The sequence below is a fragment of the Vulpes vulpes genome, chromosome 8, assembly GCF_048418805.1.
Source record: "Vulpes vulpes isolate BD-2025 chromosome 8, VulVul3, whole genome shotgun sequence".
In the NCBI taxonomy this organism is placed as follows: domain Eukaryota; kingdom Metazoa; phylum Chordata; class Mammalia; order Carnivora; family Canidae; genus Vulpes; species Vulpes vulpes.
The window spans coordinates 90,920,617-90,936,656 of record NC_132787.1 but is presented as its reverse complement, the minus strand read 5'-3'; the positions used below and the strand labels follow the sequence as shown (position 1 = coordinate 90,936,656).

General features: G+C 52.0%; 1 protein-coding gene across 1 annotated transcript; it reads left to right on the top strand.

Annotated features, from left to right (window-relative positions):
• Positions 1-2,287: 2,287 nt before the first annotated feature.
• Positions 2,288-10,742, top strand: TMEM214 (transmembrane protein 214). The gene is made up of 17 exons (XM_025983952.2): positions 2,288-2,465; positions 3,357-3,556; positions 4,099-4,249; positions 4,548-4,682; positions 5,156-5,238; positions 5,684-5,789; positions 5,902-5,983; positions 6,254-6,355; positions 6,745-6,886; positions 7,276-7,367; positions 7,644-7,692; positions 7,887-8,000; positions 8,218-8,335; positions 8,893-8,989; positions 9,183-9,351; positions 9,468-9,613; positions 9,807-10,742. The coding sequence occupies exons 1-17, from the start codon at positions 2,321-2,323 to the stop codon at positions 9,931-9,933; spliced, it is 2,058 nt and encodes a 685-aa protein (XP_025839737.1). The 5' UTR covers positions 2,288-2,320; the 3' UTR covers positions 9,934-10,742.
• The last annotated feature ends 5,298 nt before the right edge of the window (positions 10,743-16,040 follow it).

Below are 16,040 nucleotides of genomic sequence, written 5' to 3'. Positions count from 1 at the left end.
GGCCCCTAGATACTGAAAAAGGCAAGAAAACAGCCTCCCGTGGAGGCTCGAGAAAGGGCCACTGCCCTACAGACATGGCATTTTAGCACAATGAGACCCTGACACACCCTCGCCTTCTAGAACTGTAAGACAATAAATTTGTATTGTTTTAATCCACTCAGTTTATGGTGATTTGTTAACAGCAGCTAATGCAGTAGATCAAACTGTGCTTCAGTGAGCTCACTGAAGCCCTTCTTCTTTCCCCCACACTAGACACCCACCTGTCCTCCTTGACCCCACATCTTTTGATTCTTCCCTCAGACCCCACTTGGGTGGGTACCTGCCCCAGTCCTCATCCATGGCTAGTGTCTAAGGCTGCTCTTGGAACACCCAAAGTTCAGAGACATAAAGCCACTGCAGCCACCTCCACCTCTTCCCAGGACCCTAAGTGTGTCTTCCTCACAGAACACTTAGGATGGTGAACTGTAATTTTCTCTTTACACACTTGTCTCTCACACAGGCTTAGAGTTGCTCACAAGCAAGTGAGGTGAATACTCCAGCTCTACCTAGCCCAGAGCCAGGTGCTTAGGTAGAGAAGGTGTTTAGGAAATGCTGCAGGAGAAACAAGTGAGCTAGTTCTATCCCCTAGATGCCAAGGTACAGCCAATGACTTGTCAGACCAATGCAAGAAAAGCCAGCAAAGGAAGTCCTTCCCACCCTTTATATATCTTCCTGGAGCAGACCCCTTGTTTGCCTCTATGGAAAGCTTGTTCTGTTTCTCTTCAGAAAACAGCATCTCTTCTGTGACCATACACATGACACCAAAAGGTTGAGCAAAGGGATATTGTTGTGACTCTGAGTAGGTAAACCAGTGATCTGAAAAATGAATTGAATCATGACCAGTTCAGTTATGGTCCGTGGCAAAGCGCTTCCATCTCAGAGTGACCTGAGGCAAAGTCAGACACAATCAGACCAGAAGGGGTATGAGGACAGGCAGGAGGCAGCAAGAGCTGGTCACCTCCCATCTCCTGCCTTTCCCCCACCCCACCTCCTCCTTCACATAGTCCCCCTTACCTTTCCAAAATAGTGGCTCATACCACAGCACAAGGGCTCTGATCCCTTTCTAACCTTCTTCACCTCCCAAATCCCATTAAGCACCACCCCCACTGAACTGCTATCCAGTTTCCCAGCTTTACCCTGTCATGTCTCACCTCTAGGTCTTCGTTTAAATCAATAAATCCACACAACTGGCCTGTTCTCTCCAGCTGTCCTGATCCCTAACCAGTGAAAATTCTCCCATTCCCCATCTCAAATGCCACCTCTTTCAGGAAGCTTTCTCTAATCTCCTTTCTAAGGAACTCATCACTCCTCAAGCTGTTCATCCTGTAGGAATTTGGCCTCTATTAGTTCTTACTACAAGGGCTTGTCTGTCTTGCACCTCTAAGTGTGGCAGGTATGAATCTCACCCTCAAACGTAGGAGCGTACATGAAATAACACATTTCCTTAGTTGTAATAAAGTACTTTCATTTCTCCTCCCCTCATCCTCCCCTGCTGGAATGCTCTAAATTTTGAGGTTTCACAGAGTACTACAAGGAAGGCCCTCCAGGGATTTTGAATGTCAGCACTAACCTGTTTGGTTCCTCTGGTCTGGAGCTCTTGATTACTCCCCGTCACATCTGGGACTTGGGACTGACTGCCTTTTGCAATGGAAGTCAGAGCCATTCTTTCCCATTTCCTGGAAGGGGAAACAGCCCTGGCTGTCCCAGAACCCCATACTTCTCTCTCTCCTATCAGAAGGGGTCCCCACTCTCCATTTCCTGCCCTGCGACACTGCCCCTTCCCTCAAGCTCTGTCCTCTTCCTTGTTCTTCCACAATAGATTTTTTTTTAGCCCAATAACTCAAAGTTTAACCACTAGTAAGCAACAACTAAGCTAGCACTTTCCTGGCAGGACAAAAGCATTTCATCTTCAAACTCTCCCCGGAGGGAAGGAGAACTTTCCATTCTATCTTTCCAGCACCACTGGAAAGAAAAGAAACCCCAGAACAGTTTAATTTCCGAGTCACCTAATGCAGTGACCTTCACCCAGTAGGTGCTCAGGTAAAATTTTCCAATGTAATAGCCTCACATCGCAACACCTCTGCCTGGATGTTTTTCACTAGGAGCCCCTACGCGACCTCGCTAGGGATAACCCGGCGAAAACGAAAGACTACAAGTCCCAGGCTGCCTTGCGGTGGGCGACACGCGCCGCGAGGTCCTGGGAGGAGACGTGGCAGAGCGCGGCGCCTCCGCGCCGGACCGGAAAGCCCGGGGAGGTGGCAGTGGCGGGAGGGTCGGAGCCATGGCAGCCAAGGGGGCTGGCGGGGGGCGCTGGGAGGTGGTGAAGAAGGGGCGGCGGCCCGGGGCCGGCGGCAGCGGTAGAAGCGGCGGAGGGGACCGCCGGGCTCTCGGGGAGGCGAACGGTGTGTGGAAATACGACCTGACCCGTGAGTACCCACCCGGCCGGCCGCCCGCGCCGCCACCGCCACCGGCCCCGGGCCTGCCCCTCCGGAGAGGTAGCGGGCAGCCCCCGGAGCCCCGGGCTCTCCTGCCCCCCGGCTACCGCGCCTCGCCTCTTGAGCCGCCCAGGAGGTAGACAGCGCTGGGAGGGGGCTGCCCTCGCCTAGCAGAGGAGTAAACTGAGGCCCAGGGGTGTTAGATGCCTTTCGCAGGATCCCATGTCAGAGGGGACCGGGACTGCGGTCTGCACACACGCTCCAACCGGCTGTCCCCGGCCCTAGCCTGGCTTGTCAGGGCGGGTGTCTGCGAGCTGGGGAGACAGCCTTCATGGTACACCGTCTGCCTCCTTGAGTGACCCGCAGTGTTGTGGGGGTGCGGGTAGGCCGTCCCGAGGCCCGGCAGAGGGAAGGCTGACTCCATTCTCGACTCCCACCAAGCCTTGTAAGCGGGGCCTGTTTCCCCAAAGTCTCCTGGGGGACTGCAGAAAGCTTGCCACTTGTTGATTAGAGAGTTGTCCCATTGGAGCCAAGATGGGAAAGTCCTGCCTTCCAGAACTGGTAGCCACTCACCAAGGAAGCCAGCCCTCTGTATGCATCTCCACTAGTTCCCACATACTCTGGTTTATCTAATAAAGAAATCTCTGCCCGGTTCTGTGAAAGAGCCTGTAGCCTCCGGAGCTGCCATGACTGAAAGAAGCAGGAGGGCTCCCCTGCCCTGCTCCTTGAGCAGGACAGCTAAAAAGGGTGTTGAGGCAGGTTCTTCACTGAAGATGAACGAGGTGACAATGTGGGGGAAGGGACCACTGTCCCTGTGAGGCCCTCATGACTCAAGGATTCCCCCCCCCCCCCCCGCCCGTTGTCTGCCTGTCATTACCCCAGCTCCAATCCAGACAACAAGCACCCTCTATGAGCGGGGCTTTGAAAGAATCCTCAAGCGACAGAATAAGGAGCAAGTTCCACCTCCTGCTGCAGAGCCCAAGAAACCAGCAAACAAGAAGCAGACTAAGAAGGTGGCAACCCTCACCAACCAAAACCAGAAGCAGGGTCGCTTCCGCAGCCTGGAAGAGGCGCTGAAAGCTGTGAGTGTCCCTAGACCTGAGGTGGGGAGATAAGAGTAGCATGAGGTATAGAGAAGATGAAAGGTGCAGGAGGGGGATGGCCACTGGGGGCCTGTGGAATTTGGGATGCCACTGACTGGGAGGAGGCGTTCAGGAAAAGGCAGAAACCCCAAGGGATAGAACGTTTGCATTTAAGACAGACAGGAAACAAGTCTTTAGGGAAACCTGGATTAGTACGAGGAGAGCCTCGAAGACTCGGGGATACCAGGGTGGGGGTAAAGAAACACCTGTGGTTCCTTGCCCCATGGAAGCTGCGATCTTTCATCTTCCATCTGGTCCCCTTGCACATGTAAAGGGCTTGAGAATATTGGGTCTGGAGACCAGCAATCCCAGCTGTGCTGTGTTTTCTAAGTATCTGGATGCAGCGATACTGTGGCATTCCACATCACATTTAAAAGCAGAAATCCTCTTTTACCTTCAACCCTTCACCCATTTTCCCAGCTCCACCCTGTTTCCCTAAACTCACTCATAACTGACCTCGGTGGGGGCCTGTGTCCCGGCAGCTGGATGTGGCAGCTCTGCAGAAGGAACTGGACAAGAGCCAGAGCGTGTTCTCTGGGAACCCCTCCGTGTGGCTGAAGGACCTGGCCAGCTATCTCAACTACAAGCTGCAGGCGCCTCTAAGTGAGCCCACGCTAAGCCAGCATACACATGGTTAGTTCTTCGACCTCCCTCAAAATCAGACAAGTTTGAGAAAATACTGAAAGGGCCATATGTAAACACATTAGTTAGCAACAGAGCCCAGTGTCCCCACTGTCATGATTTATGTGCGTGATTCAAGCTGTTCTCAAATCGTTACGGCTGGGGAAGTGGGCCTCACTGGGACAGGGAGGATGCCAGCCTAGCGCAGGGACCTCTGCGTGCACTCGCTATTCTCAGGGAGTGCAGCCGAGCTCTCAAAGCTGGCAGGGGCTTCTGATGCTAGCACACATGTGGAACCTTTCGGCCCCAGATTATCCCTACAGCCTGGTAAGCCGGGAGCTTCGTGGGATCATCCGAGGGCTGCTGGCCAAGGCAGCGGGGTCTCTGGAGCTCTTTTTTGACCACTGTCTGTTCACTATGCTGCAAGAGCTGGATAAGACACCAGGTGAGAGGGGGTGCCCCCCTGTGAGGGATAGTCCCACCCCATCTTGGGAACCTACTACTCCCTTTTCCTACTTCCAGATTGCCGGGGTAGTTCTGATTCCAGCAAAGAAATGTGCTAATCTCAATATTCTTTTGGAAAGAGAGGAAGAGGGCAGCCCGGGTGGCTCAGCAGTTTAGCACTGCCTTCAGCCCAGGGTGTGATCCTGGAGTCCTGGGATCGAGTCCCACGTTGGGCTCCCTGCATGGAGCCTGCTTCTCCCTCTGTCTGTGTCTTTTGTGTCTCTGCCTCTGTGTGTGTGTGTGTGTGTGTCTCTCATGAATAAGTAAATAAAATCTTCAAAAAGAAAAAAAAGGAAAGAGAGGAAGAAGTTAGGAGTCATTGGCTCTGGGTTCTGGGCTCACAGCTGCTAGAAGGGAGATTTCGGTTTTGGGATGCCAAGTAACATGTAGGTCTGAGAACACCTGTCTCTCCAGGGGAGTCACTACATGGATACCGCATCTGTATCCAGGCCGTTCTGCAAGACAAGCCCAAGATTGCCACCATGAACCTGGGCAAGGTGAGCTCAGGGTGGTGGTGGGAACACCAGAAGGGGGGCCACTGGGACTGGGGAGGCTGGGCAGATTCTATACCGTTGAACCTAATTAGGGGACAGTGGAAGCTCTGTAAGACCAGTAACACTGCTGGCACTTGCTCCACATCTGCTTTATATAGGCATGAGGTAGATGCTACTGTTATGCTTACTTTATAGATGAGAAGATGGAGCTACAGGGGGATTCAGTAACTTTCCTAATTAGTGAACTAGTTTAAGTGGCAAGTACGGGTGCAGGCCACAGCCCAGTGCCGGACCGCATGGTCTGCATCACTACCCTGTACTATCCCAGTGCTGCATCGCCCCGTGGCCTGTCCCTTCTCTCCCTTTTGGCATCTCTTCCTACCTGGCTTTGGGGGTGCTCCTGGTGCTTTGCCTTGTCACAACCTGCCTTTCCCACTGGTCTCCTCAGTTCCTGGAACTGCTAAGGTCTCACCAGAGCCGACCGGCAAAGTGTCTGACAATCATGTGGGCCCTGGGTCAAGCAGGTTTTACCAATCTCGCTGAAGGACTAAAAGGTAAGAAAGATGTAGGGGAGAAAAAGGGATGGCCTTGGGGGCAGGGAGCTCCTCTTTAACATCCCCCGTGGGTCCAAGCCTGAGGCTCCCTCCCTGACCTTTGTTTCCTTAGTGTGGCTGGGGATCATGCTGCCTGTGCTGGGCATCAAGTCTCTTTCTCCCTTTGCCATTGCGTACCTGGATCGGCTGCTCCTGTGAGTAATTTGTGGGGGGTGGGGTGGCGGTAGGGGATCACAGTAGCTGTTTGAGCAAAACAGGATGCTGTGGTCCTGGTCTCCATAGCTGTGGGGAAACCAGGACCAGCTCCTCCCAGTCAGAACTCGATGGTGAGGAAGGAAAGAGGAAACCATTAAGGGGTAGGGATGAGGCTGAGTGTATGCCCATTTTCTTAGATGTTGGTCTCAGCTGGGATCGCAGCCTGCCTGGTAGTCTTCAGCAAGTCTGTTTCCTGCTTTCCCCCGTAGGATGCACCCCAACCTCACCAAGGGCTTTGGCATGATTGGCCCCAAGGACTTCTTCCCGCTTCTGGACTTTGCCTACATGCCCAACAACTCCCTGACACCCAGGTAGGACTACCCTGGGGCACACCTGCTGTGAAGGATCCCAGCAGAGGCTCGAGCAGGCTGTATATTTCCTGTCCGTTCTTCTCCAACCACCCAAAATCTGAGATTTTCAACCTGCCCATTGAACCTGACCGTTCAAGGGATCGGTGAACCCCCTGAAGTTATATGGACCCTCAGGTGTGATTGGCATATGGGCATTTTCCTGGGGAGAAGATCCATGACTTCCAACAGATTTTCCAAGGAGTCGTTGAGTCTAAAAAGACTCTGAGCCATTATAAGGCCTTAGTGACTCTGCTCCCACAGGCAGGGCAGAAAGTCAGCCAAGCAAAAGGGACATAGCACGTAGCTCCTTTTAGACCTGGTGCCTGGCTCTCCTCCCACCCCCACCCCAGCCTGCAGGAGCAGCTGTGTCAGCTCTACCCTCGACTGAAGGTGCTGGCATTTGGGGCGAAGCCGGAATCCACCCTGCATACGTATTTCCCCTCCTTCCTGTCCAGAGCCACCCCTAGCTGTCCTCCTGAGATGAAGAAAGAGGTGAGGAAATGATGGGAGGCCACCACAGAGGTCCTTACCTGCTGACAGGGGCCCTGCCTTCACAGAACTCGTTTCCTGGGCCTCTCCTTAGCTCATTCCTGACAGCCTCCTAACCTACTCACTCGTGGGCCACCCTCACAGGGACAGAGCTAAAAGGACACACGTTCACATCTGGCTGGTCTCTGATGTTCTGCCTCTTGTTGACAGATGATCTTCAAGCTCAAGCTCTAGCTTGAGAGCTGCAGCCTCCCCCTTGTGGCCTCTCAGATTTCTGGGGTCTTGGCACAATTTCTCTGTCCTCTGGGGTGGGAGTGTTGCCTGGGAGGCACTGTCTCCCTCCAGCATCCCCCCACCCCAGCAGCCTCTCCTGTCCCCTCTCCCCTGTGCAGCTCCTGAGCAGCCTGATCGAGTGTCTGACGGTGGACCCCCTCAGCGCCAGTGTCTGGAGGCAGTTGTACCCCAAGCACTTGTCACAGTCCAGGCAGGTGGGGGTGGGGGGCTGCCCACCTCTGATGCATAGGGAAAAGCCTTAATCCATGCTTCCCAGCCTGTCCCTGGCCTAGAAGCAGAAGGGGAACATTTGTCACTGTCCTTTGAGTTTGTGCCTCTCAAATTGAGTGGGAACATTTCTGGGTTGGCCTCTAGGAGGCTGCTCATTGTGGGAGGGAAGTGAAGGAGCCAGGGCCTAATGGGGGCCAGGAGGATGGGAGGGGCCCAGTGAGCCCCCTGATTGGAAGGGGTTGTGCTTTCCCCATAGCCTGCTGCTGGAACACCTGCTCAGGTCCTGGGAGCAGATTCCCAAGAAGGTGAGGAGCTGGGAGGACATGGCAGGCTGAGCCTCATCTGGGTTCTGGGTTCGTACCCCTCAACCACGGCCCTCCTTTTGCTGAGAAGGCGCTGTACTCATGCATTTGGCGTGGACAGTGAAGCAGGGTGGAGGCTCAGAGTTCCCTCACAGGCTAAATGTTAACCGCTCAACCCAGACTTTCTTATCCTACAGACACAGAAGTCTTTGCAGGAAACCATCCAATCCTTCAAGCTTACCAACCAGGAGCTGCTGAGGAAGGGCAGCTGCAACAGTCAGGATGCTGCCACCTGCGACACAGCCTGCAAGGTGCCAGCACCCAGCCCTCCCCGACCCACACACCGGCCTACGCCTCTGACCAGCACCCCCGGCCCCCCTGTCCGTGGAGCCGCCCTGTCTCTGGGGTCGTGTGAAGGCTTGATCCTCTTCCTGGAATGGAAGGCCTAGCTTGAGGCCTTCCTTCCGGATGAAGGACCACCCCCTCCTTCTGACCACTGCTCCCCTCCACCGCCCCTTCTCCTCACAGGGCCTTTTGCAGCAGGCACAGGGCTACCGGCTACCCTGGACACGGCTACTCCTATTGGTGCTGATCTTTGCCATAGGTTTCCTGTGCCATGACTTCCAGTCACACAGCTCCTTCCAGGGTAAGCGAGAATTGGCAGGCAAGGGAGATAACGTGAGGGTGAGGCACAGAGCTAGGTGTAGCACCCCCTGGCTCTCACACATAGCTTTGCCCTGATACTACAGAAGAGACTCTTTCAGACAGGCTTTTCTGTCCACAACTATGACGTTACCACTTCAGATTGGACTGCTGCTTTGCCATAGAGATGTTTGCATAGTCATAGTCTTGCTTGAGTAAGTGTTACCTCCTTTTTAACTCCTAAGGAAATTGAGAGTCAGATTTAATAGTTAGCTTAAGATCACAGCTGGTAAGTAGATGGGTGGACCCTCAGACCCAAGGCTCCCTGACACTTACCTGGCTACCTCACTCCAGTTCACACCTGGCCCAGCAGGAGAAATGAGCTCAGCTCCACGGGCCTGCATCCCTCCCTCTGAGCAAGCGCGCTCTGGAGCGGATCGGAGCCAGCTCTGCAGCCCTGCGAGCACATGAGTTCTGCTCCCCTGGACCTGCTCTGGGGCCTGGAGTGTCTCTCCCTGCCCCCCCTCACCCCCCAGCTCACCAGAGGCCCCCTTTACTCAGCCTCCCTTTCTGGCCGGTTGCTTCGATCATCTGGGTTCTTGCCTGCTGGCCAGCAAGTGTGTGCCAAGATCTACTCCTACAGCCTGCAGGGCTACAGGTGAGCACTCGTAGGGGGTGCGGTGGGGCAAGGCAGGAGGGAGAGGGCCAGGTTTTCAGAGTGGTGACGGCATCAGTGGGAAATGATTACACTTTCCTCTTCTCGAGGCCTCCCTTCCCCACAGCTGTTCTTGGGGAGCTGAGCCATCTGAGGAAACTCAGCCTCCCTCTCTCCCCCCAATTGCCTCTTACAGCTGGCTAGAGGAGACATTGCCAGCCTGGGGCTCCCACCTACTGACCATGCTGAGGCCCAGTTTGCAGCTGGCCTGGGCCCACACCAATGCCACAATCAGCTTTCTTTCTTCCCACTGTGCCTCCCACCTTGCCTGGTTTGGTGACAGCCTTGCTAGCCTCTCCCAGAGGGTAAGTTGGAGATAGGGAGGTCAGAGAAGGGCTGGCCTCCCCAGGGGCTGGAATGTCATCCTCACATGGAACAGGTCCTCAGGGCCAGGATGCATTCTCCACTCTCTGTGCTCCAGCTACAGGTAACTGATACGCTGATCCAGCTGCTCCAGTCTCTGCAGGAGCTGCTCCTGCTTCTTTACCAGAATGTGCTGCTGCCATTGTGGCACATACTGCTGGAAGCCCTGGCCCAGGCCCAGGAGCACTGCCATGAGGCATGCAGGTGAGACCCCCCTCCAAAGCTCCATGAGAGCCCCATGCCCCTTCCCCAGAGACAAGGCTCTGTCCAGTCTCTCACCGAGCCCTACTCCAGCCCTCGGCCACTCTGGGATGCAGGATAGGGGTCTGAGCTGCAACCCTGTGACCTGACCCAGCACTGCTTCCCAACTCCCACAAATGTTCTGCTTTCCTTCCAGGGGTGAAGTGACCTGGGACTGCGTGAAGACACAGCTCAGTGAGGCTGCCCGCTGGGTCTGGCTCTGCCTACAGGACATCACCGTGGCTTTCTTGGACTGGGCACTTGCCATGATATCCCAGCAATAGGCCCTGCATCCCTGGCCACCAGGCCTGTCTTGGGGCAGGCCATCTGAGACTGCTGGCAGGCAGAGGGCAGCCATTCTGCAGAAGTCTTCTTGTACCTGGTGTCTAAGTTCTGCCTCCTAGGGAGTGACCGGTTACCTCTGCCCCAGTTCCTCCATCTCCGATGGGGACTGAGCCCAGAGATACGTCAGCCTCCTCCTACCCCTGATCCCACTGAACACTTGTTGGGCCCTGTTGCATGTAGCTCCCAGCCTCTGTCCTCAGGCTGCTAACCTTCTGTAGGCCCCTCTCATCTCCTGCTCTCCACTTCTTTCCATCTCATTCCCAAAGCCCCAGACAGCTCATCTCCCAGAAGGTGGGGTTCTACTTAGTGACAGCTACGTTCTGATGAATGATTCCTGCTCCCAGACTTTAGCCACAGTGGAGCAAGGGAAGAGGCCTCCAGAAGAACATAGCATCATAGTGGGCAACGGCAACTTCACCTCGGCCCTCAGCCTGCATGGGCCTGTCAGAGGGCTGGGTCAAAGGACCTCTCACCTCTGGATGCCCAATATCTGTCCTTTGAGGCCTCTCACTGCCCTCCGCGTCATCATCCTACTTCTTTACTCTCCCCTCTCCCCCTTCGGTGCCTGGGGACCTTTCCTCTGGGCTCAGCTTCTCTCCGCCGCCTGCCCCTACCACCTGTCTGGGGAGCAAAGCCCAAGTAGTTGTGTGCCTTGGGCCCAGTGGACCTTCCAGTAGCCTGTTGACACAGGATTCAGCATATGGCTCCTTGGTACACCTACTGGGTGGAATAAAGGACACAGATTTGATTGCTAGCTTTCCTCTCTGCATCCCCATGCAGGAATTCCCATAGTTGTAAACAGGACAACCACATGTTCTCCTTTGGCCCCCTGCCCCCTGGGGGTTGTAGCCACTGGCTGCAGGTGAGCTTCTGGCAGGGAAAGCTCACACCCATCATTCTAAATGTTGGCCTGTTGAGGATTCCAGACACTCCTTTGCTCCCCTAATCCTATTGTTTCACTTGTCACTGTGCTTCATGTCCCAAGGTTTGCCTTGATAGCTTAAGTATTTTCTTGTTAAAGATTTTATTTATTTATTTGTAAGAGACAGAGACACGGGGCAGAGGGAGAAGCAGGTTCCCTGTAGGGAGCCTGACATGGGACTTGATCCCAGGACCCTGGGATCACGCCCTGAGCTGAAGGTAGATGCTCAACCACTGAGTCACCTGGGTGCCCCTAGCTTAAGTATTTGAAGCTGGAAAGAGGAGGGAGTCAACCAAGGGAATACTTGTTCTGTGACCCATAGTGTCCTCTTCCTTGCCAGGACCTTAATGTGTTAATTGGTTTTATAAGGCAATGAGTGAAAGATTTAGGACTCCAAGAGACCCATGAGTCTAAGGTCTATGGCCAAAGTCCCTTTTTGTGTTTGACTTGAAACTCTAAGAGAACTGAACAGACTCAGCTTTCACCTCAGGTTTCTTTCCTTGAATGTTTCAAATCTAAGCAGTACTGGCAGTGCACTGCCCACTCCAGCTCCCACAGGTTACTTCCTGCTTCTAGCAGATGCCTGAGGGGACAGCAGGATGATGGCCAGCTACCACTTTCCCATTCGCTTGTCACCCTGAGACTGCCTTGACTTCTCAGTGGGAAGACTATAAAGTAGCAAGTGTAGAAAAATCTTGACCCAAAGTGAGGTCATGAGTACAATAGCGTCTCACATTTGTGTTCCCTTTCCTTGTTAAGCTAGAACCATGTTACCGCTTGAGAGTTAAGCGGCGCACAGTGGACTGAACCCCGGCTCCCCTAGTGGCAGGTAACCATGACAATTGTCCCGGAAAAAATGAAAAATCCCGCCTGGCAACTAAGGTCTGGGGCTGCTGAGTGAGACTGCAAGGGTCCCAAGACCTCACTTCTTCCCAATCAGGAACAAACAGGTTCAGTGCTTAGGAATAGTGAGTCTTTGGTTGGCAACAGCACAGGACAAGGAAAATGAGGACCCTGTCCTGATGACACTAAATCACCAGGGCTGCTGGACTGCTACAATCCAGTGACTCCAAGAATGTTGCCTAACGTGTGCACTGGTTTCCAGTGTGTGTACTAAGTTTACCTTGGGTTCCTTCAACCTTCTGACCTAGAATCCTGGGGTACAGCATTTGATCAACTTTGGTCAGCTGGGGTCTCTACAGCCTCTTTCGGGGACACCAACACCTTAATTGGCTTTATTTGATAAACAGTTGTTTGACTCGATACTGGAACTGTCCAAAATTTTTCCTGGGTCAGAGAAGTAGTCCCAACATTGCACCCGCTGCCCTTTAAAGCAGATGTTTCACGTTTTGCAGACCTGTCAAAGCCCAGGAATCCAAGCTGAGCCAGTGAGTTAGTTGAGCCAGTGTGGACCAGTAGAGTAGACTCCTACTGACAGGTGCGCTCTCACAGTAGGACTCTTGATGTATTGGAGGAACAGAAGTAACCTGACACCTCAGAGGGTCACATCTGGACATTGTAACTTTACTTTTCACACAGCTGGAGTTCCACAGAAAACTGGCATGTTTGAGTCTGGTTATCGCTTACCAACTTGAGTTATGACCGACTCTTGTATGGGCCTGCAAGTCATAGCACATGACTCATTTGAACCACTTGTTTCAAAAAGTCGAAGCACGTTTCTGGATTTGAGCCCAGTCTACAGCTCCAGCTTTACAGCCGGGCAGCTTGATGGGTGATCTGCTTACCAGGAACTGATAGCATTGCTAGACTCACCTGCAGCATTACCAGTACACTCTCAAATGCCATCACCCTTGGGGTGGAGGGTTTCCCACAGAGACAAACAGGCCTGCCCTGCCCCATTCCAGAAGGACCCAGTTGACAATTACATGGAAATGTCAATGGTTATCTGACCTCTGAGCATCTTAATCTTCTCTCTCCTAAAGGACTTTGGGTTTAAGTGAACATGTAAGGTGATCCATCCTTTTCTACATATTCTTCATGGGTCAGCTCCCTAATGGGTTGGAGGGGATGAAGGCTTGCTTTTCCCCATGTGGTATTCCATTTTACTGGGCAGTTCCATCACCCCAAACTTGAAATACAAGAAGGAACTTGGAGACGAGATGGGGGAGCTTCCACCATTCGGGCTATGAATGAATACTTGTTGAATATTGAATAATCTGCTTATTAATAAAAACCCTGAATTCAGACACATTGTTGGATGTGCCTTGATATATGTATTTTTATTATGTTAGCACATCAGTTATTATTTTGATGGACTTTAGAATTTTAGGTTCACATCAGAATTGAGCAAAAAGTACATATGCCTTGTCCCATGCACCCACACAGCCCTCCACTGTCAACATCAGTGAACTGGCACTGACACATTGTTATCACCCAAAGTCTGTAGTTTACATTAAACATACTTTGTATGATTTTAGCCTTTTTAAGTTTATTGAGACTTGTTACAGAACAAGCCTGGCATGTGGCCCATCCAGGAGAATGTTCCATGAGTGCAGGAAAAGAATATGTATTCTGCTATTGTTGGGTGGAAGGTTCTGTGCATGTCTGTTAGGTCTCAGTGCATTGATCAAGGCCTCCATTTCCTTACTGAGCTTATCACATAAACATCCTTAAAGAACTCCTACAAATCAAGAAAAGCCTCAACATAACAATAAAAAAATGGATAAAAGACAACTCATTGAAGGGGCTTCTGGCTGGCTCAGTGAGTAGAGCATGTGACTCTTGATCTCGTAGTTGTGAGTTCAAGCCCCACATGGGCACAGAGATTACTTAAAAAAAAAAGACAATTCATTGAAAACTGCAAATAAACGATAAAGTCCATTTCATTGGTAAAGTACAAATTTCAAATAAGTTACCACTTACTTTTGCCTATTAACAAAGATTTTTCTTTTAAGTGATAATATACTCAGTGAATGTTGTGCTAGAAATCAGTGTAATGTTTCTGGGAAGTAATTTGGTAATATTCATCAAAAGGTTTAAAAGTTCTGTAGTATTTTACCAAAGAATTCCACTCCTGAAAATATGTTCTAGAGACTAGAGAAGAGAAATATGGACAAAGATTTATGTACAAGAGCATTTATTATAGTAGTATGAATAAATTAAAATTTGGATGTAAACTGTGTCTAATAATAAGATGAACATTACAATAAAATTGTAACAATTTTACAACCAAAATGGGAAATGGCTATTTGAATGACGGTTTCAAAGAATTTTTAATGACATAATAAAATTCTTATAACTGAGCTCAATTTGTTGAAATATTGACTATAATAAAAAAAATACAGAAGAGTGTTGGCAAGGATGTGGAGAAATTGGAACCCTCCTGCATTGCTAATGGGAATGTAGAATGGTTCAGCCATTGTGGAAAACAGTCTGGTGGTTCCTCAAGGAGTTAAAACAGTTATCAGAAACCCCAGCAATTCCACACAGAAATTTGTACACGAATGTTTATAGCACTTCTGTTCATGAAAGCCAAAAGGTGGAAACAGCCCAAATGCCCATCAACATATGAATGGACAAACAAAATGGTGTATTAGTACATCGAATATTATTCAGCCATTAAAAGGGAGCAGGTGCTGACACATGATACAACATGGATGAGTTTTTCTTTTTAAAAAAAATTGTATTTATTCATTTATTCAACACACACAGAAAGAGAGAGAGGCAGAGACACAGGCAGAGGGAGAAGCAGGCTCCATGCAGGGAGCCTGACGTGGGACTCGATCCCGAGTCACATGGATGAGTTGCAACAATACTATGACAAGTGACAAAAATCAGACACAAAAGGTCACGTATTTTATTATTTCTTTTATATGAGATCTCCAGAATAGGCAAATCCATACAGAGAAAGCAGATTAGTGGTTGCCTGGGTATGGGGGAAGTGATGGCAGGGAATGATTGCGAAAAGGGTACAGGGTGTTCTTCTGGGGTAACTTTTTAAAAAAAGTTTGGGAACTAGAGAGAAATGATAATTTGCACAGTACTGTGAATGCACTAAGTGCCACTGACTTGTTCATACTTTAAAATGGCAAATTGTACGTTATGTGAATCTCGCCTTAAAAAAAAAAAAGGCAACAATGGAGTATGTTCCTTTTCCCAGCATCCCCTCCCCTCAAGAAACCCAGCCAGCCAGCACGCTGAACACCCAGCCAAGAAAACTGCCCAAGTTAACGCTCTGGGACACAGTGATGGCATTTGCAGCAACAGAACGAAGTTAAACGGGGAAATTGGTGGGAAGAAGTTAACCTCCTGCTTTGTGGGTGGGCGCAAGGGTGAAAGCCGTGCTGTGCCCAGTGACCTCAGAGACCTCGGATTTAAAGATGAGCCTGAGAGATAAGGGTCAGAGCTGCGAATGGGCCTGAAACCATCCCCGCCCACCTGCATTTGCGCAGGGGACTGTGGCTCCAGGTGGCTCGGGCCGCAGGGCTGGAGACGACCCGGGTCTCCCGCACACCCCCTCCGCCGCACCCCTAAGCAAGGCTCCACAGGGGAGTGGGGGTATTAGGTTTCAGAGCCCCCAGGAACTTGGTGGGCAAAGGAGGGTCGGCCGGCCTTCCAGGCCCCTGGAAAGAGGCGCGAAGGGGCGCCGGGGGGGTGGGGGGGCGGCGGCGCCGGTGCATCCCGCTCGGGGCTGCTCGGCGCCGGCCGCCAAGTCCGACCCCGCCGGCCCGGGGCCTGCGCGCCGCCCGCAGCTCGGCGGCTCACACGGCTCAGGCTCCAGCCAGAACGAATAGATTCTGACGACACGTGGTTAACCGGCCGAATGAATGTCCTTCACAGCAGGAGAGCAGCAGGATTTTATTGGCGCCCGAAGGGAAAATTAGAGCAAACAACGAAAGGAAGCCCTCGGTGTTGGCAACTGGGCTTGCGCCTTGCAACCGGGAGCACACTGCGTTCGCGCCGCGCAGGGCGAAGGCTGCCCAGCAGCGAGGGGGCGCGGGCGGGATCTCAAGACGTCCGCAACCCTATAAAAGCCACGGGGGAGGGGGGGCCGAGGAGGTGCAGGAGGGCGCTGCGCTCGCTTTTTTGTTTGGTAAAAAGCAGGGAAATGGAAACGAAGTGTATTGCCCATTTCCTTCGTCCATAGTTGGGAAGCGGGTCCTC

Bases quoted from the DNA above. Each gene is read 5' to 3' on its own strand.
- TMEM214 (XM_025983952.2), top strand. From the start codon at position 2,321: ATGGCAGCCAAGGGGGCTGGCGGGGGGCGCTGGGAGGTGGTGAAGAAG. The intron at 2,466-3,356 runs GTGAGTACCCAC...TCATTACCCCAG, and splicing joins GTGGAAATACGACCTGACCC to CTCCAATCCAGACAACAAGC. The intron at 6,887-7,275 runs GTGAGGAAATGA...TCCCCTGTGCAG, and splicing joins CTCCTGAGATGAAGAAAGAG to CTCCTGAGCAGCCTGATCGA.